Source organism: Manis javanica, chromosome 5 (assembly GCF_040802235.1).
Source record: "Manis javanica isolate MJ-LG chromosome 5, MJ_LKY, whole genome shotgun sequence".
NCBI classification, from domain to species: domain Eukaryota; kingdom Metazoa; phylum Chordata; class Mammalia; order Pholidota; family Manidae; genus Manis; species Manis javanica.
The window spans coordinates 88,269,070-88,294,393 of record NC_133160.1 but is presented as its reverse complement, the minus strand read 5'-3'; the positions used below and the strand labels follow the sequence as shown (position 1 = coordinate 88,294,393).

Genomic DNA, 25,324 nt, shown 5'->3' with positions numbered 1-25,324 from the left:
AAGAAAAGCAAAAATGAACACATAAGACTACATCAAACTAAAACTTTCTGTATGGCAAAGGACACCAACAACAGAAGAAAAAGGCATCCTACAGTATGGGAGAATAAATCTGTAAATGACATATCAGACAAGGGGTTAACATCCAAAATATATAAACAACTCACATACCTCAACACCAAAAAAGCAGACAACCTGATTAAAAAATTGGCAGAGGATATGAATAGACAATTCTCCAAAGAAGAAATTTATATGGGCAACAGACACATGAGAAGATGCTCCACATCATTTATCATCAGTGAAATGCAAATTTAAACCATAATGAGATATCACCTCACATCACTAAGGATAGCCAGCATCAAAAAGACTAAGAACAACAAATGCTGGTGACGATGTGGAGAAAGGGGAACGTTCCTACACTGCTGGTGGGAATGCAAGCTAGTTCAACTATTGTGGATAGCAATATGGAGGTTCCTCAAAAAACTACAAATAGAAATACCATTTCACCCAGGAATCCCACTCCTTGGAATTTACCCAAAGAATACAACTTCTCAGACTGAAAAACACATATGCACCCCTATGTTTATCACAGCCCTATTTACAAAGCCAAGATATGGAAGCAACCTAAGTGTCCATCAGTAGATGAATGGATAAAGAAGAAGTGGTACATATACACAGTGGAATACTATTCAGCTATAAGAAAGAAACAAATCCTACCATTTGCAACAACATGGATGGAGCTGGAGGATATTCTGCTCAGTGAAATAAGCCAGGTGGAGAAAGAGAAGAGCCAAATTATTTCCCTCATTTGTGGAGTATAACAATGAAGCAAAACTGAAGGAACAAAATAGCAACAGACTGACAGACCCCTAGAAGGGACTAGTAGTTATCGAAGGGGAGGGGTGGGGAAGGGTTGGTCGTGAGGGAGGGAGATGAGGATTGAGGGGTATTATGTTTAGTACACATGGTGTGGGGGGTCAAGGGGAATACAGTCTAGCACAGAGAAGGCAAACAGTGAATCTGTGGCATCTTTCTACACTGATGGACAGTGACTGCATTGGGGTATGGCTGGGGACTTCATAATATGGGTAAATGTAGTAACCACATTGTTCTTTCATGTTAAACTTTCATAAGAGTGTATATCAATAAAACCTTAATAAAAAATTAAAAATAAATAAATAAAAATGATCAACTTTTTCCTGAATGCATCTCCTCAGGCAAGGGAAACAAAATAAAAAATGAACAAATGGGACTACATCGTGCTAAAAAGGTTCTGTACAGCAAAGGACACCATTGGCAGAACAAAAAAGGCCTCCTACAGTATGGGAGAATATATTTGTAAATGACATATCCGATAAGGGGTAAAGATGGAAAATATATAAAGAACTCAGATGCCTCAACACCCAAAAAGCATATAACCCTACTAAAATATGGATGGAGGATATGGACAGACTATTCTCCAAAGAAGAAATTCAGATGGCCAACAAGCACATGAAAAGATGCTCCACATCCCTAATAATCAGTGAAATACAAATTGCTTCTTCCATCTCTTGTCTATTGTAAGTAATGCTGCAATAAACTAGGTGTGCAGGTGTCTGAAATTTTGCTACCAATTCTTTCAGATATATACCCAGAAATGGAATTTCTAGGTTGTGTGCTATTTCCAATTTTGTTTTTTGAGAAATCTCCATACTGCTTTCCTTTGTGGCTGCAACAATTTACATTCCCACCAACAGTGTATGAGGGTTCACATTTTTCCATATCCTTGTCAACACTTCCTATTTCTTGTTCTCTTAAAAAAAATTTTTTTATAGTAGTCATTCTGACTAGTGTGAGGTTATATCTCACAGTGGTTTTGATTTGCATTTCCCTGATGATTAGTGATGTTGAGCATCTTTTTATGTAGTTATCTGTCTTCTTTGGAGATGGTTTATTCAAATCCTCTACCATTTTTCAAATGGATTTCTTTTATGTAGAATTGTATGAGTTCTTCATATATTTTAGATATTAGTCCCTTACCAGATATGTCATTTGCAAATATCTTCTCCCATACATTAGATTGCCTTTTAATTTTGTTGATGGTTTCCTTTGCTGTGCAAAAGCTTTTTAGTTTGATGTAGTTCCATTTGTTTATTTTTGCTTTTGTTTTCCTTCACTGGGGATATATATTTCCCTAAAAATTACTAAAGCTGATGTTCAAAAGTTTACGGTCTATGTTTTCTTCCGGGAGTCTTACAGTTTCAAGTCTTATATTTATGTCCTTAATCCATTCTGAGTTTCTTTTTGTGTGTCTATGGTATAAGACAGTGATCCAGTTTCATTCTTTTTTTTTTTGAGAGGGCATATATCTCATATTTATTGATCAAACGGTTGTTAACAACAATAAAATTCTGAATAGGGGAGTCAATGCACAATCATTAATCCACCCCAAGCCAAATTCTCATCAGTCTCCAATCTTCTGAAGCATAACGAACAAGTTCTTACATGGTGAACGAATTCTTACATAGTGAATAAATTCTTACATGGTGAACAGTACAAGGGCAGTCATCACAGAAACTTTCGGTTTTGATCACGCATTACGAACTATAAACAATCAGGTCAAATATGAATATTCATTTGATTTTTATACTTGATTTATATGCGGATCTCACATTTCTCCCTTTATTATTATTATTATTATTATTATTATTATTATTATTATTATTATTATATTATTTTTAATAAAATGCTGAAGTGGTAGGTAGATGAAAGATAAAGGTAGAAAACATAGTTTAGTGTTGTAAGAGAGCAAATGTAGATGATCAGGTGTGTGCCTGTAGACTATGTGTTAATCCGAGCTAGACAAGGGCAATAAAACATCCATGGATGCAGAAGCTTTCTCTCAAAACAGGGCGGGGGTGAGGTTCTAAGCCTCACCACTGTTGATCCCCAATTTCTCACCTGATGGCCCCCCTGCGACTGTGCCTGTCTTAGGTTGTTCCTCCCTTGAGGAATCTTACCCGTCTCTGGCTAACCAGTCATCTTCCGGGGCCATACAGGGAAATGTAAAGTTGGTAAGTGAGAGAGAAGCCATATTGTTTGAAAAGGTTAGCTTTTTACTTCTTTGCAGATTTATGCCCTGTGGCTTCTATGCCCAGCATTTGTCTTGAGGTATCTTTACCACTTGGAGGAATTATGATACTCGGTAAATTTGATATGAGGCACGAATTCTATTTAAGGGTTGTAATTAGAAAGGAAGAAGAAAAGCTATAGAGGTAGCAGACGGAAAAAAACATGGGAGGATTGATTATTTCTTTGACATATCTTCTTGTAGAGTAACTTAAGCATGTATAGGTTTTAAACTACTAATTAAATTGCGCACACACATTAACCTAATAGGAATACAGTTACATAACCAAAGCAGATCTATAATTACCAGCCATCTCCAGTGAAGCCAAGAAAACCAGTTAGGCACCCTAGGCATTTGTGAAAATTTTGCTATGATATGATGGATATTGTCCAACTGTACTTGAGCAGTCTGAGAGAAATCAGAGAAATTAAAACAACCCATTCCTGGGAACTGTTCACATCCCATATGTTCTTTTAACAGCAGATAGTCTGTAGTTGTAAGATTTTGGAGTGCTACAACTTGCACTTCTCCTAATTCTTGGTTGAGTTCCAACAGTATAGATCCAGTCAAATTTGTTGTTTTACTGAAAGCACATGCCAGCCTGGACATCTCCCTCCTCATTCCAACGGCAAGTCCAGGAACTGGTGGGATGGATGCAGCTGCAACTGCAGCATCGGCTGGATCTTTGCTGAGGTTTTTTGATGATCATCTTCTGGTATGAGTCTTCCAGAGAGTGCTGATGTTGGAAGTTCTTCATATCATATCTTAGTTCATTTTCTGGGTAGCCAAATTAGGCTTTGATCCTCTGCATAAACACAAACAGACCCTTTGCCCACACTTTGATATGCCCTTTATACCATTGTGTACAACTCATTGGAAGTCACCACACAGGAACTACTTTTTTTTTTTAAGAGAAAGGAATATTATCAGAAAAGTGTACCTCCATAGGCGATCATCTGACACTCTTTAAGTGATCAAAATTAAGGATATTTAAAGCATGCATTAATCATTGATTTACAGTTAGTTTTATCCTATCAATGAATAATCCCCCTTTTCTTTCTTTCTTCCTTCCTTTCTTTCTTTCTTTCTTTCTTTCTTTCTTTCTTTCTTTCTTTCTTTCTTTCTTTCTTTCTTTCTTTCTTTCTTTCTTTCTTTCTTTCTTTCTTTCTTTCTTTCTTTTTCTTTAATCTATACTTATATGAAGAATATTATGTTTACTAGGCTCTCTCCTATATCAGGTCCCCCCTATAAACCACTTTACAGTCACTGTCCATCAGCATAGCAAAATGTTGTAGAATCACTACTTGTCTTCTCTGTGTTGTACAGCCCTCCCCTTTCTCCCTCCCCCACCATGCATGCTAATCTTAATACCCCCTTTCTTCTCCCCTCCCCTTATCCCTCCCTACCCACACATCCTCCCCAGTCCCTTTCCCTTTGGTAACTGTTAGTCCATTTTTGGGTTCTGTAATTCCGCTGCTGTTTTGTTCCTTCAGTTTTTCCTTTGTTCTTATACTCCACAGATGAGTGAAATCATTTGGTATTTCTCTTTCTCCGCTTGGCTTATTTCACTGAGCATAATACTCTGTAGCTCCATCCATGTTGCTGCAAATGGTAGGGTTTTCCCTCTTCTTATGGCTGAGTAGTATTCCATTGTGTATATGTACCACATCTTCTTTATCCATTCATCTACCGATGGACATTTAAGTTGCTTCCAATTCTCGGCTATTGTAAATAGTGCTGCAATAAACATAGGGGTGCATCTGTCTTTCTCAAACTTGATTGCTGCGTTCTTAGGGTAAATTCCTAGGAGTGGAATTCCTGGGTCAAATGGTAGGTCTGTTTTGAGCATTTTGATGAACCCTCCATACTGCTTTCCACAATGGTTGAACTAATTTACATTCCCACCAGCAGTGTAGGAGGGTTCCCCTTTCTCCACAGCCTTGCCAACATTTGTTGTTGTTTGTCTTTTGGATGGCAGCCATCCTTACTGGTGTGAGGTGATATCCCATTGTAGTTTTAATTTGCATTTCTCTGATAATTAGCGATGTGGAGCATCTTTTCATGTGTCTGTTGGCCATCTGTATTTCTTTTTTGGAGAACTGTCTGTTCAGTCCCTCTGCGAATTTTTTAATGGATTATTTGTTTTTTGTTTGTTGAGGCGTGTGAGCTCTTTATATATTTTGGATGTCAAGCCTTTATCGGATCTGTCATTTACAAATATATTCTCAGATACTGTAGGGTTCCTTTTTGTTCTATTGATTGTGTCTTTTGCCTTACAGAAGCTTTTCAGCTTAATATAGTCCCACTTGTTCATTTTTGCTGTTGTTTTCCTTGCCCAGGGAGATATGTTCAAGAAGAGGTCACTCATGTTTATGTCTAAAAGGTTTTTGCCTATGTTTTTTTCTAAGAGTTTTATGGTTTCATGACTTACATTCAGGTCTTTGATCCATTTTGAATTTACTTTTGTGTATGGGGTTAGACAATGGTCCAGTTTCATTCTCCTACATGTAGCTGTCTAGTTTTGCCAGCACCATCTGTTGAAAAGACTGTCATTTCACCATTGTATGTCCATGGCTCCTTTATCAAATATTAATTGACCATATATGTTTGGGTTAATGTCTGAAGTCTCTAATCTGTTCCACTGGTCTGTGGCTCTGTTCTTGTGCCAGTACCAACTTGTCTTGATTACTATGGCTTTGTAGTAGAGCTTGACATTGGGGAGTGAGATCCCCCCAACTTTATTCTTCTTTCTCATGATTGCTTTGGCTATCTGGGGTCTTTGGTGTTTCCATATGAGTTTTTGAATTATTTGTTCCAGTTCATTGAAGAATGTTGCTGGTAATTTGATAGGGATTGCATCAAATCTGTATATTGCTTTGGGCAGGATGGCCATTTTGATGATATTAATTCTTCCTAGCCATGAGCATGGGATGAGTTTCCATTTGTTTGTGTCCCCTTTAATTTCTCTTAAGAGTGACTTGTAGTTTTCAGGGTATAGGTCTTTCACTTCTTTGGTTAGGTTTATTCCTAGGTATTTTATTCTTTTTGATGCAATTGTGAATGGAATTGTTTTCCTGATTTCTCTTTCTATTGGTTCATTGTTAGTGTATAGGAAAGCTACAGATTTCTGTGTGTCAATTTTGTATCCTGCAACTTTGCTGTATTCCGATATCAGTTCTAATAGTTTTGGAGTGGAGTCTTTAGGGTTTTTTTATGTACAATATCATATCATCTGCAAATAGTGACAGTTTTACTTCTTCTTTACCAATCTGGATTCCTTGTATTTCTTTGTTTTGTCTGATTGCCCTGGCTAGGACCTCTAGGACTATGTTAAATAACAGTGGGGAGAGTGGGCATCCCTGTCTAGTTCCCAATCTCAGAGGAAAAGCTTTCAGCTTCTCGCTGTTCAGTATAATGTTGGCTGTGGGTTTATCATATATGGCCTTTATTATGTTGAGGTACTTGCCCTCTATTCCCATTTTGCTGAGAGTTTTTATCATGAATGGATGTTGAATTTTGTCAAATGCTTTTTCAGCATCTATGGAGATGATCATGTGGTTTTTGTCTTTCTTTTTGTTGATGTGGTGGATGATGTTGAGGGATTTTCGAATGTTGTACCATCCTTGCATCCCTGGGATGAATCCCACTTGGTCATGGTGTATGATCCTTTTGATATGCTGTTGAATTCGGGTTGCGAATATTTTATTGAGTATTTTTGCATCTATATTCATCAGGGATATTGGTCTGTAATTTTCTTTTTTGGTGGGGTCTTTGCCTGGTTTTGGTATTAGGGTGATGTTGGCTTCATAGAATGAGTTTGGGAGTATTCCCTCCTCTTCTATTTTTTGGAACAGTTTAAGGAGAATGGGTATTATGTCTTCTCTGTGTGTCTGATAAAATTCCGAGCTAAATCCGTCCGGCCCCGGGGTTTTGTTCTTGGATTGTGTTTTGATTTCCGTTTCAATTTCTTTGCTCATAATTGGTTTGTTTAACTTTTGTGTTTCTTCCTTGGTCAGTCTTGGGAGGTTGTATTTTTCTAGGAAGTTGTCCATTCCTTCTAGGTTTTGCAGCTTTTTGGCATATAGGTTTTCATAGTAGTTAATAATTCTTTGTATTTCTGTGGGGTCTGTCGTGATTTTTCCATTCTCATTTCTGATTATGTTGATTTGTGTTGATTCTCTTTTTCTCTTAATAAGTTTGGCTAGAGGCTTATCTATTTTATTTTCTCAAGGAACCAGCTCTTGGTTTCATTGATTTTTGCTATTGTTTTATTCTTCTCAATTTTGTTTATTTCTTCTCTGACCTTTATTATGTCCCTCCTTCTGCTGACTTTAGGCCTCATTTGTTCTTCTTTTTCCAGTTTTGATAATTGTGATGTTAGACTATTCATTTGGGATTGTTCTTCCTTCTTCAAGTGTGCCTGGATTGCTATATACTTTCCTCTTAAGACTGCTTTCGCTGCGTCCCACAGAAGTTGGGGCTTAGTGTTGTTGTTGTCATTTGTTTCTATATATTCCTTGATCTCTATTTTGATTTGTTCATTGATCCACTGATTATTTAGTAGCATGCTGTTAAGCCTCCATGTGTTTGTGAGCATTTTTGTTTTCTTTGTAGAATTTATTTCTACTTTTATACCTTTGTGGTCTGAAAAATTGGTTGGTGGAATTTCAATATTTTGGAATTTACTGAGGCTCTTTTTGTGAGCTAGTATGTGGTCTATTCTGGAGAATGTTCCATGTGCACTTGAGAAGAATGTATATCCTGTTGCTTTTGGATGTAGTGTTCTATAGATGTCTGTTAGGTCCATCTGTTCTAGTGTGTTGTTCAGTGCCTCTGTGTCCTTACTTATTTTCTGCCCAGTGGATCTATCCTTTGGGGTGAGTGGTGTGTTGAAGTCTCCTACAATGAATGCATTGTAGTCTATTTCCCTCTTTAGTTCTGTTAGTATTTGTTTCACATATGCTGGTGCTCCTGTGTTGGGTGCATATATATTTAGAATGGTTATATCCTCTTGTTGGATGGAGCCCTTTATCATTGTAGTGTCCTTCTTTATCTCTTGTTACTTTCTTTGTTTTGAAATCTATTTTGTCTGATATTAGTACTGCAACCCCTGCTTTCTTCTCACTGTTGTTTGCCTGAAATATGTTTTTCCATCCCTTGACTTTTAGTCTGTGCATGTCTTTGGGTTTGAGATGAGTTTCTTGTAAGCAGCATATAGATGGGTCTTGCTTTTTTATCCTTTCTGTTACTCTGTGTCTTTTGATTGGTGCATTCAGTCAATTTACATTTAGTGTTACTATTGAGAGATATGTACTTATTGCCATTTCAGGCTTTAAATTCGTGGTTACTAAAGGTTCAAGGTTACCCTCTTTAGTATCTTACTGCCTAACTTAGCTCGCTTATTGAGCTGTTATATACACTGTCTGGAGATTCTTTTCTTCTCTCCCTTCTTATTCCTCCTCCTCCATTCTTCATATGTTGTGTGTTTTGTTCTGCACTCTTTTTAGGAGTGCTCCCATCTAGAGCAGTCCCTGTAGGATGCCCTGTACAGGTCATTTGTGGGAAGCAAATTCCCTCAGGTTTTGGTTGTCTGGGAATTGTTTAATGCCACCATCATATTTAAATGATAGTCGTGCTGGATACAGTATCCTTGGTTCAAGGCCCTTCTGTTTCATTGTATTAAATATATCATGCCGTTCTCTTCTGGCCTGTAGGGTTTCTGTCGAGAAGTCTGATGTTAGCCTGATGGGTTTTCCTTTATAGGTGACCTTTTTCTCTCTAGCTGCCTTTAAAACTCTTTCCTTGTCCTTGATCCTTGCCATTTTAATTATTATGTGTCTTGGTGTTGTCCTCCTTGGATCCTTTCTGTTGGGGGTTCTGTGTATTTCTGTGGTCTGTTCGATTATTTCCTCCCCCAGTTTGGGGAAGTTTTCAGCAATTATTTCTTCAAAGACACTTTCTATCCCTTTTCCTCTCTCTTCTTCTTCTGGTACTCCTTTAATACAGATATTGTTCCTTTTGGATTGGTCACATAGTTCTCTTAGTATTGTTTCGTTCCTGGAGATCCTTTTATCTCTCTCTATGTCAGCTTCTATATGTTCCTCTTCTCTGGTTTCTATTCCTTCAATGGCCTCTTGCATCTTATCCATTCTGCTTATAAATCCTTCCAGGATTTGTTTCACTTCTGTGATCTCCTTCCTGACATTGGTGATCTTCCTCCAGACTTCATCCCAGTGCTCTTGCATTTTTCTCTGCATCTCCATCAGCATGTTCATGATTTTTGTTTTGAATTCTTTTTCAGGAAGACTGGTTAAGTCTGTCTCCTTCTCGGGTGTTGACTGTGTGATCTTTGTCTGCCTGTAGTTTTGCCTTTTCATGGTGATAGAGATAGTTTGCAGAGCTGGTACGAGTGACAGCTGGAAGAGCTTTCCTTCTTGTTGGTTTGTGGCCTTCCTCTCCTGGGAGAATAGCGAACTCTAGTGGCTTGTGCTGGGCAGCAGTGCGCAGAAAGGGCTTCTGCTTCCTGCCCGGCTGCTATGGAGTTTATCTCTGCTGTTGCAGTGGGTGTGGCCTGTCTCGGGCTGCTGCTCCAAAATGGTGGAGCCCCGTTGCAGGGGGAGCAGCTGGGAGGCTATTTATCTCCATAAGGGGCCTCCGTGCTCCCTGCTGCCCAGGGGGTTAGAGTGCCCAGAGATCCCCAGATTCCCTACCTCTGGACTAAGTGTCCTGCCCTGCCCCTTTAAGACTTCCAAAAAGCACTCTCCAAACCAAAACAACAACAACAAAAATTAAATGAATAATTAAAAAAAAAAAAGAAAAGAGAAATGCATGATTTTCTTTGTCCTAAGGCACTGGTCTCAGGCACCCGCTCACCAGTCTTGCTGCCCTCTTTCCCTAGTATTGGGTACCTTGTCCCTTTAAGACTTCCAAAAAGCACTTGCAAAAAAAAAAAAAAAAATGGCTGCTCCCATTTCTTTGTCCTCCAGCGTCAGCCTCAGGCACCCGCTCACCGGTCCTGCCACCCTGTTTCCCTAGTATCCAGGACTCCGCGCATGCACTGTGTCTGCGCTCTGGTCCGGATGGCTGGTGCTGGGTGTTCAGCAGTCCTGGGCTCCTTCTCCCTCCCACTCAGATCTTTCTCTTCCCACTGGGAGTTGGAGGGAGGGGCACTCGGGACCCACTGGGCTGGGGCTTTTATCTTACCCCCTTCGTGAGGCATTGGGTTCTCACAGGTGTGGATGTGGTCTGGATGTTGTCCTGTGTCCTCTGGTCTCTATTTTAGGAAGAGTTGTCTTTGTTATATTTTCATAGATATATGTGGTTTTGGGAGGAGATTTCTGCTGCTCAACTCACGCCGCCATCTTGGCTCCGCCTGCCCAGTTTCATTCTTTTGCATGTAGCTGTCCAGTTTTCCCAACATTTATGGAAGAGACTTTTGCTCCATTGTATATAATTGTCTCCTTTGTCATGTTAATGACATTGCTAATCAATTAATTGGCCATACAGGCATGATCTTCTTGGCTTGCTATTATGTTCCATGGATCTATGTGCCTATTTTTGTGCCCATATTGTACTCTTTTGATTACCATAGCTTTGTAGTGTAGTTTGAAGTTGGGGTGTGTGACACCTCTAGCTTTGTTCATTCTCAAGTTTGCTTTGGCTATTCAGGGTCTGTTGTGGTTCCATACAACATTTAGGATTATTTGCTCTAGTTCTGTGAAAAATGCCATTGGTCTTTTAGTGGGGATTGCAATGTATCGTAGATTGCCTTGGGCACTATGGCCATTTTAAATAATATTAATTCTTCTAATCCATGAGCATGAATATCATTCCATTTATTTGTGTTGTATTTAATTTCTTTCATCAATATCTTGTAGTTTTCAGAATACAGGTCTTTTACCTTCTTGGTTAAATTTATTCTTAGATATTTTATTCTTTTTGATGCAATTAAAAATGGGACTGTTTTCTTCATTTCCCTTTATGCTAGTTCATTATTAATATATAGAAATGCAACATATTTCTGCGCATGCATTTTGTACCCTGTGACTTTTACTAATTCATTTATTAGGTCTGTTTTTTGGTAGAGTCTTTAGGGTTTTCTTTTTTTTTTTTTTTAACTTTTTAAATCATGTGTTTATTTACCTTATTTTTAAAATATATAAATTTTGAAAACATATCAAGATTGTGTAATAATGACTTTTTATAAAAACTTCCAGTTCCACAAACTATCGAATAATTCATCCCTGATAACAGAGACAATGCGGGATGTGACAATGGTGGGGTGGGGGTGGGTAGCGCAGGCTCTAAGACAAAGTTAGCTAAGGTGGGGCCACCTCAGTGTGAGTCAGGCTACAATAAGAACTTCATCATGGAGTATCTACTACAGGCATCTTTCTTCGCATTTAAATTACTCTTCCATTTCTTCTTTAAGCCTTTCCTCTATCTCTAGCTCCTGAATAAGCCCTCATCATAAACACCCATTCATTTTGTTTTTTTCCTCCCTTTTGCCCCACTTGCATAACATAGAGATTGTCCTTCAGCAAACTACCAACTTCTGTAGAAAATCAAAATGCAATCACAGATAAAAGATTACCAAATTTAAAACTTCAGTACTCTAAAAAATGCATGATTTAATCATCAATTGCCCAAAAGCATTCTTTGTTTCTTTTCCAGGATGATGATGATTCTTCATACATTTCCTTTTTCCATATGGGTACATTGGCTTTTAAAGTCTCAATGGCATAGCTCACAGCTTCAAGGGATGCAGTCCTGTGGGCTGAGGATATAGCAATGATAATGCTTGCTTCTGACACTGGAACTAAGCCAAGTCTATGGAACACTGCTATGTGTTTGACTGGCCATTTCTGCCTAATATCACTACAAATTTTTCTGACTTCATTTTCTGCCATTGGTAGATATGCTTCATGTTCTAAGCTTATGATTTTTTTCCCTTCACAGTTATTTCTTGTAGTCCCTACAAATAGGGATATTGCACCACAGAGTGGAGAAATCACCAACTGTGAGAGTTCATTGACTGAGAGTTTGTCTGCAGTGAATTTTATTATATCTATAGATTTCTCTTCAACTTCATTCATTTATTTCCCAGGTGGCTCAAAAGCACTACCCTCTACTAATGGGAGGGATAATGACAATTTCATCTCCTGATTGAAGCTGGAGGAGTTGATCTCCAAACTTGACATATTCTTGACAAACAGCAAATATCACTTGATTTCTAATATCAGCCAATTCAGGATGTCGCGTTTCTATCTCATTCCAAAGATGCAACGCTTTTATTTCTTGTGGCACAGAAATGGTCTCTGAGTGAATTCCTGCTATTTCAGCACGTTCTACAAAATACAATACTTGAACCTGGCATCGTGGGACCATCCCATAGGCATCTCTGGTCGATTTCCTGGCCCTTAGGGTTTTCTATATATAGTATCATGTCATCTGAAAATAATAGCAATTTTACTTCTTCCTTACCAATTTAGATGTCTTTTATTTCTTTTTCTTGCCTCATTGCTGTAGCTAGGACTTCTAGTACTATGTTGAATTAAAGTGATGGGAGTGGGCATCCTTGTCTTTTTCCTGATCTTAGAGGAAAACCTTTCAGCTTTTCACCATTAATTATGATTTTAGCTGTGGATTTTTCAAATATGTTCTTTATCATATTGAGGTATGTTCCCTTTATACCCATTTTTTTGAGAGTTTTTGTCATGAATGGATGTTGAATTTTGTCAAATGCCTTTTCTGCATCTATCAAGATGATCACATCATGGTTTATATCCCTCCTTGTGTTAATGTGGTGTGTAACATGTCAACTGATATGTGGACGCTGCATTTCTAATGTGTTTGGGTAATGCTAATGTTGCTGTTTAAAGAACATACACTTTATATAGCAAGAAATTCTTTATTAGAAAAATTCAGAAAACTAAGTTTTCAAAGAGCAAAAGATAGAATAGATTACCTTAAAAGAGGAATTAAAAGTTAGTGTGACAAGTGATTCTTCTTGGGTAAAATTAATGCAAAGAGCTAACAGTGATATCTTTAAAGTATTGTGGGAAAATAATTTGAACCTAAAATTCAATAGTAAGCCATACATAAGTCATTTCTAGACCTTAAAGGATGCAGTTTATCATTCAGTGATCAGTTTTAAAAGAAGTAGAAGATCAACTCATTGTAGAAGAAAGTTTATTATAAAAGTAAGGACATAAAAAGTAAAAGGGTATAGGCAGCATAATGTAGACATTAAGAATAAATGCTCTAGGCATAGCCAAAGTTCTGGATCCATCAATTAATTATCTGACCTTAGGAAAATCATATAATATCTCTTTGCCTCAGTTTGTATGTTAAAAACAATGAGGATAATAATAGTATCTATTTCACAGGGCTGTTACGAAGATTAAATAAATTGATAATTATCACGTACTTCACAAAGTGCCTGGTACATGGCAAAGACAATATGAATTGTTTGCTACTACTATAATTGTTATGATTATCATTATAAGAAACTACTAAGAGCAGTAAAACTCATTGCTAAATCTTTAGAAGTGTTCACTGTACAGAAAACAAAAATAATCTTAGACTAAAATTCAAGATTGTTCCAGCTGGGATGAGGGAATATATGAGGAAGTGGAGAAAAGTGAAAACATGATGTAAATTTACATATGTGTTTTCCAAAATTATAGGCAATCAGTAGGAGAATGAGTTTATAATATCTGAAATTAAAACAATAAACAAAAGTGGAACAAAGAAAGTACTTTGTTCCTAAGAAAGTACTTTTAATCCAACAATAGATAGGAAAAGAGAAAAAGAATAAAATTCACAAGAATGTATAACATTCTAAAATTGAAATAAAAGCAGGATTAAGTAAAAAAACGACCTTTAATGAATTGGTTGAATGGACCTGTTTAAGACAAAGTCTCTCTGACTACATCAAAAAAATTTAGCTCTGAGTCGTTAGTAAAATATACATCTAACCCAAAATGGTACAGAAAAGTTGAAATTGTAAGTATGATGACCAAATTGTGTCCATTTCATGAATGAAACCTTCGCTTATATTAGAATATTAATCAACATAATTGACTACAATATAGTACAGAAGAAAACTCATATTATCTCAATAGAAGCAAAACAATTACTTGATAAAATTCTACATAAAAACTTTTATGATAAAAGCATTTAGCAAACTAAGAATAGAGAAAACTCCCTTAATCTAATAAACAGCAGCTACAGAAAATTTATAACAAATATAGGACCAAGATAAAGATGCTTACTATCTCACTTCTAATTAACATTATATTGTAGGTCCTAATCAGTGCCATGAAGAAAGAAAAATAGATGGTATATATATTGAAAAGGAAGAAATAAAGCTATCCGTCCACAGATGACATAGCTGTATATATAGAAAATCTAAAGCAACCTACAGATAAATTTGAATTAATGAGTATAGGAAGGTTGTTGGAAATAAAAGTAGAATGGAGAATAAACAATGTTTCTAAATATCAGCAACAAATAATAAGAACAACAAAAAAATGTAAGGTACTATTTATAATAGCATCAAAAACTGTCAAATGCCTAGGAACAAATGTAATTAAATATATTCAGGACCTTTATCCAGGGGAAAAAAACCCTGATTAAGAAAAATTAAAGAATATCAAAATAAATAGTGCATTGCATAACTCAATATTTTAAATGCATCAATTATCTCCTAATTGAGCTATAGATTAAATATACTGTCAATCAAAATATTAATTTTTGGTGGAAGTTGACAAATGGATTCTAAATTTATATGGAAATACAGTGGGTTATGAATAGTGAAGACACTTCAAAAGTCCATAAAAGTGAGTTTTGTTTTAAAAGATATCAAGACTTCTTATAAAGCTATAGTAATTAACATAGAAGATAGGCCATTGGGTAAGAAAGTCCAGAAACAGACCTATACGTATATGGAAACTGTATATATGACCAAGGTGGCATGACAGAGTAGTGGGAGTGGGAAGAGTGGTCCTTTAAGTCAATGGTACTGGCTTAGTTGGGTTTCCCTAAGCCAGAGGGAAATGTTCTCACCAGTAGGGAATTGCGGGGTGGTGGTGGGGATACTTGGCCCTAGCTTACACCAAACACAAAAATCAGTCTAAGGAGATTATGGATTAACTGTGAAAGGTAAAACAGTAAAATTTCTAGGAAATAATATAGGAGAATATTTTTATGACTTTGGATAGGGAATGATTTCTTAAACAAGATACAAAAGTACTAACAATGAAGGATTATGCTAACAATAAATTGTAGTAAATTAAAACAAAGAATTTTTATTATATTGTTAAACCACTGTGTTGTATATTTGAAACCAATATAAGATTGTATATCAAAGATACTTCAATAAAAAAAAGAATTTCTATCATTAAGGGAATAAAAAGGGAAGTTGCTGAATAGAAGACAAAATCTGTAACACATTTAAAAAAGCTCTAGTATCCAGAATATGTTAAGAACTCCTTACCAATAAATCAGAAAAAAATACCTAAAACCCATTAGAAGTATGGGAAAGAAACTTGAACAGGCGCTTTTCTGCCTTTATTAGACATCAGGGAAATGCAAATAAACAAAACCAATGGAATATCACAACACACCCATATGAATGATTCAAATGTAAAAGACTGATGGTCCTGAGTGTTGACGGAGATATGGGATGTTAAGCTCATATACTACTGTGGGACTGTAAATTAGGAATTTTGAAAAATAACTTGGTGTAATCTACACATTTAAAAATAAAATATACTTACCTTATGAACTAAAATTCCACTCCTAGTTATATACCAATAGAAAACTATATACATGTAGCAAGAGTTAAGTACCAGAATGTTTGTAAGAGCATTTGTAATAACCAGCCTAAACTAGAAACAATGCAAATTCCCACTGACAATAGAACAGATAAATAAATCATAGTATATTCATACAATGATATACTACACACAAAAGAAAATTAATGAACGACATTTACACACAATAATATGCGTGACTCTCAAACATAATGTTGAGTGAAAGAGCTACACACAAAAGAATATATACTATGTGATTTTATTTATATAAAATACAACTACAGGCAAACTCAATTATAGTGTTAGAAGATAATATAGTAGTCATTTGTAGGAAAGGGAGAGAAATTATTAGAAGTTAGCATAAGGGCACTTCTGGGGTTCTGATAATGTTTTATTTATCTGCATGATAGTTACATGGATATTCACTTTTTGATAATTCAAGTAACCGTATGTTCATTTACTTGACACTTTTCTGAATGCTGTATTCTGTATACTTTTCTCTATGAGTTATACTTCAATAAAAAGTTTAACAATTCAAGGATGGAGAAATTCACTCCAAATAGGGTACCCAATACAAAACAGGGAGAGAAATATTAATATTTGAAAAAGTATAACTTGAGACAGATCACCACTAAAATTATTGAAAAGGGTATTTAATATTGGTATTAAAAAATTCACCAGGAAGATGTAAAAATCATGGATCTGATCTTTGTGGCTTAATAACATAACTTTGAAATATATACAGCAAAAATACGGACAGATTTTTATTGAAAGTTGCTATTAGAAGAGATGGATCAAGAATTCAAAACAAGCATAATATAGTAAACAAAATAAGTAAAGATAATAGCAAAACAAAGAAAAACCAGAAAACATAAAAAGTAACACATTAAAATATTTGGTATAAAAATATAGATCACAATATTTGGAGTAAACTAAATAATGAATACAGCTGGGTAATGAAATAGTGAGTTGAAAAATAAGATTGAAGAACTCTACCAGTAATAGCAGGAAAGAATAAAAAATTAGAAAATATAATATAATAGGTAAGAGAGATGAGAATAGCAGTAGATGTACCAATATGTGGATACTAAGGGCCCCAGAATGATAAATATATGAAATTAGAGACAATAGTATACTCAAAGAAATTATGGAAGTAAATTTCCCTAATTAAAGACAAAAGAGTTCAGGTTGAAAGGGTTACTCAGGAGATGTAAGGAAAAATCCATACCTAAGTAATTTACAGTAATATTTAAGAAAATCAAAGCAGAAAATTCCAAAGGCAATAGAAATATTATCTACAAAAAAAGAATTAGATTGACATCAGACTTTTCAATGGCAAGACTAGATGCAAGTTAAAATAGAGGAATATTTTTTCAAAGTTCAAGGAAAATCACTTTGAACATTTAAAAATCAGCCAAACAGCCATTCAAATATGAGGGTTTCATAATATTGTGAAAATATTTGCAAGCATACAAGGCTTCAAAAGATTTGCCACACAAATACCACAGTAACAATAATTTTGATGAAGGTACTTAAATAAGAGAAAAATGAACCCAAAAGTTGCTGTGAAAGACACAAACTAGGGCATTCAAATATCTTAGAATCTTCTATACTTTAAAAATATTTATTTATATTTTATTTATGTTAAAAGGAAAGAAAGAAAGCCAAGATGAAAGAAAATTGATATTGAATATTAAACTTGTCTAAAATGCTAGATGATTATCAGCATGAAGGAGTTTGATGCAGTGATACCATAATAATAGTATGCTACCGAACAGGCAAAATCAGCATAAGAAAATAAATCACAGTTCAACTTCATTTGTGATCCTAAGTAAGCATGAACAAATTGAATCTATCAGTTTATTAAGAGAATAAAAGAGCTGACCAATAGGTGAATGTATGGATGGTTCTACATTAGAAAACTGTCAATATGATTCATAACATTATCAGATTTGAAGAAAAAAATGATACTAAATTAAAAAAAAATTAAATGGGAACCTTTTGACAAACAAGAAATTCAGGAAACTTTCCTTAACCTGATAAACAGCATCTGCTATCACCCCAATTCATCATATTAGTGGCAAAATGTTAGAAACATTCATATTAAAATTATTAAAAAGATAGAAATGTTTCTTCTTATTCACTACTAATATTCAACATTGGATGTTCTCAAAAACAACAAAATAGAGATAGCAGTACAAAACCTAGCAAAAGAACAGACACAAGTTTATTTGAAGACAGGGTGCTCATACAAGAACTAGTAAGAGCACTAATTTGAACATTCAGCAAGGTAGTCATACACAACATCAACCTTTAAAAATCAGAAGTTGACATCTGCCTTCTCTATGAAGGAATATGGTTGTGGAATATCCTGCTGAAATTACCTAGAAAACCAGACAAAATATAAGAAACAACTATTTTAAGACACTGGCTGACAGTATAATGACAGAAAATGGAAGATTAAAATAAAGAACAATGCATTTTTGGAAATAAAAAATGCACTATCTGGTGGAAATAAGTATCTGTCAATGGATGAGTAGATAAAGAATATATATATGCAATGGAATATTATTCAGCCAAGAGAATCAAGGGAATCCTGCCATTTGCTATATGTATGGACTTGAGAGCATTATGTTGAGTAAAACAAGTCAGAGAAAGATAAATACTCTATGATCTCATTTATATGTGAAATCTAAAGAGCCAAACTCATAGAAATAAAGTAGAATCATAGTTACTGCGGCCTGAGGTGTAGGGAAATAGAGAAATATAAATTTTCAGTTATAAGAGTATAAACTTCCAGTTCTAAGATGAATAATTTTGGGGATCTAATGTACAGCATGGTGATTATAGCTAATAATACTGTATTATATACTTGGAAGTTATTAAGAGATTAGATTTTAAATGTTTTCACCAGGAAAAAGAAATGGTAATTATGTGATGAGATGGAGGTGTTAGCTAATGCTATGTTGATAATCATTTTGCCTTATGTAAGTGTAACAAATCAATAGGTTATACACCTTCAACTTACACAATGTTATATGTTAGTTACATCTAAACAAAGCTGGAAAAAATAAAAATGAAAATATATGACGGCTTATGACAATTAAAAAATGCGATATCTGAATTGAAACTGTCACTGGTAGGATTAACAGAAGGTGGAACAGTGCAAAAGAAAAAATTAGTGAACTTGAAGACATATCAAAAGAATATATCCAAAATGAAGCACAGAGAAAATATGACTGGAAAAATAATTTAAACAGAGTATCAGGGACCTACAGAATAATCAAGTAGTCTAACACATGTAGTTTGTAACACATGTAATTGCAGTTCCAGAAGAAGAAATAGAAGGGAGGCAAAATATTTAAGAAACAGTGGCTGAAAAATTTACATATTTGATGAGAAACTATAAAACCACAACCTGACACCATTATAAACCCACTAAAAAATGCTAAAATTAAATAAAGAGATACTACCAAGTACTGGAGAGGATATGGATGGCCTGGAATTTTATACATTGTTGGTGGGAATACACAATACTACGATATTTCTGAAAACTGCTTGGCACTTTAAAAAATAAAATTAAACATTATCTTATCATACGACCCAGCAATTCTACTTCTAGGTATTTTCCTAAGAAATGAAAACAAATGTCCACACAAAGACTTGAATGTAAAAGTTCACAGCAGATTTATATGCAACAGCCCCAAACTGGAAATGATCCAAATTTCCATCAACAAGTGAATGGATAAAGTTGGTGGCACAGTCATACAATGAAATACTACTCTGCAATAAGATGGGATGAACTCTAATAATAATATGGATGCATCTCAGAAATAACTTGCTCTCCAAAAGAAGCAAGAAACAAAGAGTACATATTATATACAGGCATACCACAGCAATATTGCAGTCTTAGTTCTAGAGTACCACAATAAAGAGAATGAAATGAATTTTTGGTTTCCCAGAGCATATAAGAGTTACATTTATACTATACAGTAGTCTATTAAGTGTGCAATAACATCATGTCTAGAAAAACAATGTATATATCTCAATTAAAAAAATACTTTATTGCTAAAAAAGCAAGCCATCATCTAAGCTTTCCGCAAGTCATGCTGGTGGTGTCTTGCCTCAGTGTTGATAGTTGCTGACTGATCAGGGTGGCATTTGCTGATGGCTGGGGTAGCTGTGGCAATTTCTTAAAATAAGACAACAATGAAATTTGCCACATCTGTTGGCTTTTGCTTTCAGGAACAATTTCTCTGTAGCAGGCAGTGCTGTCTGATAGCATTTTACTCACAATAGAACTTCTTCCAAAATTGGAGCCAATCCTTTCAAACCTTGCCCCTGCTTTATCAACTAAGTATATGTCATATTCTAAATCCTTTTTTTGTCATTTCAACAATTTTCCCAGAAGCTACAGCAGGAATAGATTCTACCTCAAGAAACCGTTTTCTTTGCTTATCCCTAAAAAGCAACTCCTCATCCATTCATGTTTTATCATGAGATTGCAGCAATTCGGTCACATCTTCAAGCTCCACTTCTAATTCTAATTCTCTTGCTTTTTCCACCTCATCTGCAGCTACTTCCTCCACTAAAATCTTGAACCTTCAGTTTGTAAATAATGCAGTGTCTACAAAGCCCAATAAAGGGAAGTGCAATAAAATGAGGTATGCCTGTGATTACATTTAATTAAAATGCCAAAAACAATTCTAACCTTCTGTGACAGAAAAAAAGATTATGAGTTGCCTGGGACGAGTGTGGAATTGACTGGGGTGGGACATAAGAAAATTTTGGGGGGTAATGAAAATGTTCTGCATCTTAATTGTGCTTGTGATTACATGTGTATATATATTTGTAAAGATTCATTGAAATGATAGTTAAAAATGGGTGCTTATTTTATTGTATGAGATATGAACTATACCTCAATAAAGTGATTTAAGAAAGTCAGTAGTTTTCTTATACATTTGCAAAAATTAGAAAATGTTATGAAAAAACTTTATCCACAAAGTTAACTAAAAACACAAAATACCTAAGGTAAGAAAAAAATTATGAAGATAGTATAGACCTTTATAAAAATTACAAATACTGTAGTACTTATGATAACACCTGGATAATTGGAAAGATGTTTCACATTTGTGGATAAAAGCCTCAGTATATTAAAAAGATGTCATCTCTCCCCAAAATTAATTTAAAATTGAACTTCTTAGTTGAAATCCTCTCTTAATTTTTCATTGAATTTGACTAGCTGATTCTAAAATTCACTTGGGAGAATGAGATCTTAGAATGAAAAACAAGTCAATATAAAAAAACAAGACACTGTTTTTAAAAAGGTAAGATAGTTACAGTTGTGTAATAGTGAGATAGAAAGAGACAAGAGATTGGAAGAAAACAGACTACAAAGTGTAGGAACAAATCTATGGGATTTTTACATGGTAAAATTGACACTTCAAATCAATGCCAGAAAAAAAGGACTTTTCTATGTGTGGTGTTGGGACAATATCTATTCATACAGAAAAGAATGTAGCTGGATTCCCACACAATAAATTTTGTTTAAAGAATCTTAAAAATTGAACTTAAAAACAGAGAAAAGTAGTGACTCTATAGCATCTTACTATGCTGATGGATAGTGACTACAGTGGGGTGTTGGGGGGGGGAGTTTATAATATGGGTGAATGTAATAACCACAGTGCTGCTCATATGAAACTTTTGTAAGATTGTATATCAATGATACCTTAACAAAAAAATTGTATATAGAAAAATTGAACTTAAAAGTAATAAGCTAGAATATATATATATAATTTTGGTATCATTAATCTACAATTACATGAAAAGCATTATGTTTACTAGGGTCCTCCCTTCACCAAGTCCCCCCCACTAACCCCATTACAGTCACTGTCCATCAGCATAGTAAGATGTTGTAGAATCACTACTTGTCTTCTCTGTGTTGCACAGTCCTCTCCACGCCCCCCCCACATGATACATGCTAATCGTAGTGCCCCCCTTTTTTTCCCCCACCTTTATCCTCCCCTTCCCTCCCATTCTCCCCAATGCCTTTCTCTTTGATAAGCTAGAATATATTTGCAACCATGGGGTAAAACTACATGGGGGTAAAAATGACACATAGAAAGGCATTAAACACAAACAGAAATACTGGTAAATTTGATTATATTAAAAAACCTTGGTATATCAAAAGGAGCTATATTCTGCCTCCCCTTCTCCCCCCCACTTTTTTGTTTTTTGCTTTTCAAGATGAAGTGAATGGTTTTATGTATTTGTCCTTCTCTCTGCTGGAAATAATAAAATTTCCTTTTTAGTTAAAAAAAAGTCACCATAAGCAAAGTTAAATATCTAGTGGTATACTGGGGCAAGATATTTGCAACACCTATAGCAAACAAAGCATTGACATAATCAAAAAGAGAAGACTAACTCAATAGAAAAATAGACAAGGAATACGAAAAGGCTAGTCACAGATAAGGAAAACCAAAAGGACAATGCATATAAAAAAGACACTCAAGCTCATTAGTAATCATAGAAATGCATATTAAAACAACAAAGAAGTATCATTTTTGGTTCATCAGATTGGGAAAAAAATCATAGTTTGATAATCTCAAGAAGTTGCAAGGATATGAAAGAACAGTCATTTTCATACCCAGTTGGTGATAGGGCAAATAGGTATGGCAATGGTGAAGGCATTCTAATAGTATCCACTGAGACTGAAAATGCACATAACCTAGTTAACTATTCTAAAAAGCCTCATATTTGTGCAAAATGAGACAAAGTGCTATTAATTGTAACAGTATAAATAAAATCTGTTCTTGTCATACAATGTAATACTATACAACAATCAAAAGAATGAACCACATTTTGAACATGGATAAATCTCAAGAATATCACTGAGTGAAAAGTGAAAATTGCAAAGTGAAACATTTGTTGATATGATTTATATATTACATATATGTATATATATACATATATACATAGAAAAAGTATTAGTTGTATACTTTTATATGATTCATATATATTATATATCATAAATATATACTTACATATTACATAAACATGTGTTTTTAAAAGTCTGGAATGTTATTTTTAAAGGTCTAGAATGACAATATAAAATTCACAAGAACTGTCACTGAGTAGGGGTATGGGCACTAGGATTGGAAATCATAGTTATAGGGCTTTTTACTTTTATCTATAAAGTTTTAATTTTTTAAAAGGGAAATGCATTTGGGTATTACTTTTATAATCAAAATAAATTTTAAAAATCCATTGGATTTGGCAGTAAGTAGGTAATGGGTGAATTTTGCTATAAATTTCATTGGAGTGCGTAAGTTAAATGGATTGATGAATGAAAAGAAGTTCAGGATCTAGAGATAGTTATTATAGGCTATTATTCAGATGAATCTGGACATGAAGGGAAATAGATGATGGATGATGATGGATGGGACACTGGACTTAGGGAAAAAGTTTGCTTTTTATGTTATAATATCTATATCTATACAAAATGACTTTCATATATATATATATACATATATATGTATATATATATATATATATATATATATATATAATACATAGTGTATAAGGAAGAAGCCATTACATTAAAATATAAAGAAAATCACAATATAGGAGAGACGAATACATTGATGAAGTGAACCGTCTTGGCACTAAACATTTAGGGACTGTGCATGTTTGCTAAGGAAATGGTAGATTTAGGATATGGCTCTGCTTCTGACCAACTGATTTCCAAGGTTTATCAAAATGAAGGGAATCTGAATAAGAAGTTTTTCTATATAACATTCAGAATATTTCAATAATATTAAACTAAGCACCCTCAACTGAGTATTTTCATAGGGAAAAATGAGAAAAACTTACCCTAATAGAAATCCCCATTGCCAGGGAAAATTCAAAAGGAAGTGGGAAATAACAGCAGTTGCACATGCCTCCATGAGGCATGGACCCATAGCCAATCTTAAACAAACTCCCTTTAAATGCTTCAAAGCCTGAAATATAAAAATGGTTACATTTAGACAAACTTATAATGGTACTAAGAAAATCATTTAAGCAAATACTGAAATACGTAGTCTTTTTTGAGTAATAAGCTTTTACTAAACTAAATCTCCAAGACTGCCCCACTGGGCTTAACATGCTTCTACAGTTCATTTTATATGTCATCACAGATTGGGTCATAAACTATTTTATAAAACATTGTTGTATCTAAATTATTTAAAAAGATACATTTCTCTGTGATTAAATAACTACTTCTACCTTCCTTCATTTTCCTAGTAAATACCATAATGAAAGTATCCTATAGGTTTATTTCTATCAGTTAACCTTTGTTGAACTTAGCAATTACAAGTAGAAAATCAAAATGCCAGAAGAGAAAAAATCACTTAAAAAACTGTATAATTAACTAAAAGGGAGAACTTTAACATTTTCTTACTGATTCAAATTTTTTGGAGACTATAATTATCACTGTCTATAATTATTTATGCTTTTGAGATATTTCTAATAAACTTATACATTTACCACATTTGAGTAGCTGTTACATTCATGAGTTTTATCTTTTTAAAACCCACATAGATTTATGATTCGTAAATAGAAATATTTTAAGAAATATTTTAAAAGATTAGCTTTCTCAATAAAGCAAAGATAATCAGGAACATACTTCTGTGGGAAAAAAGTCATGAAACAAAAATATTTCCGAAATTCTTAATCTCTCTGAAAAAACGAAACAAAACAAAGCAAAAACCTTGACCTTATTTGTTTAAAGAAAAGTAAATAGTTCTCTATAGAAGAGCCACAGCTCCTAAATAATAGAAATGCTGCATAATGGACATTTATCTCTATGCAAATAAAGATGATCTCTGATAGAGATTTTACATCACAGTGTTTTCTCTTCATATCAGTAATAATGATAAACGGAAGTAGAAATGAAGGTGTCAATATTTCTGCAAAATCTTTGTTCTTTACCTTAATTTTTGCTTACAGACTCTACTTGTAGCAGCCATAATAAAAATTCTGCCTCTTTTTCATTTCTACCAGCCTCTAATATTTAAAAAATATTTACTTAAGGTATAATGGGACATCTACCTGTGAATCCAGTCCAAGCCCAGCTTGTATTAGGATAATGGTAAGGGCAGTATTTCTTAAAGTTAAAGACCATGTGTTACTAACACGGATGCGTTCACTGAGATATGGAACATTCCTGATGGTAAAACCAGCCAGTAACATCCCTTAAAAGAAAGAAAATAAAGCATGTCTGATTCAGTCCATTTTTCCAAGAAAGAAAACAGGAATGGTTGGTTTCCTCTCTTCAAATGAACTCTCTCATGTAGGTTACATACAAGTAGAAGAGGCAGTACATATAAGGGAATGGAGACAAGAAATGGCCTATCTTACT

The 25,324-nt window shown here is 34.6% G+C and overlaps 2 protein-coding genes across 5 annotated transcripts in view; both read right to left on the bottom strand.

The window, feature by feature from the left end:
* SLC9B1 (solute carrier family 9 member B1) overlaps positions 1–25,324 on the bottom strand; it is a 94,596-nt gene that overhangs the window by 27,946 nt on the left and 41,326 nt on the right. For 3 of the 4 annotated variants that reach the window (XM_073237232.1, XM_073237230.1, XM_073237231.1), the window contains exons 5-6: positions 25,015–25,157; positions 23,797–23,924 (exon numbers count right to left, since the gene is read on the bottom strand). In XM_073237232.1, the coding sequence (XP_073093333.1) occupies positions 23,797–23,924; positions 25,015–25,157 (271 nt within the window). The remainder of the gene's footprint in view (positions 1–23,796; positions 23,925–25,014; positions 25,158–25,324) is intronic. The other variant, XM_073237233.1, reaches the window with a different exon arrangement.
* On the bottom strand, positions 12,087–12,493 carry LOC108402052 (molybdopterin synthase sulfur carrier subunit-like). The gene has a single exon (XM_037020191.2). It carries the CDS (start codon positions 12,491–12,493, stop codon positions 12,227–12,229), a length of 267 nt encoding a protein of 88 aa, XP_036876086.1. The 3' UTR covers positions 12,087–12,226.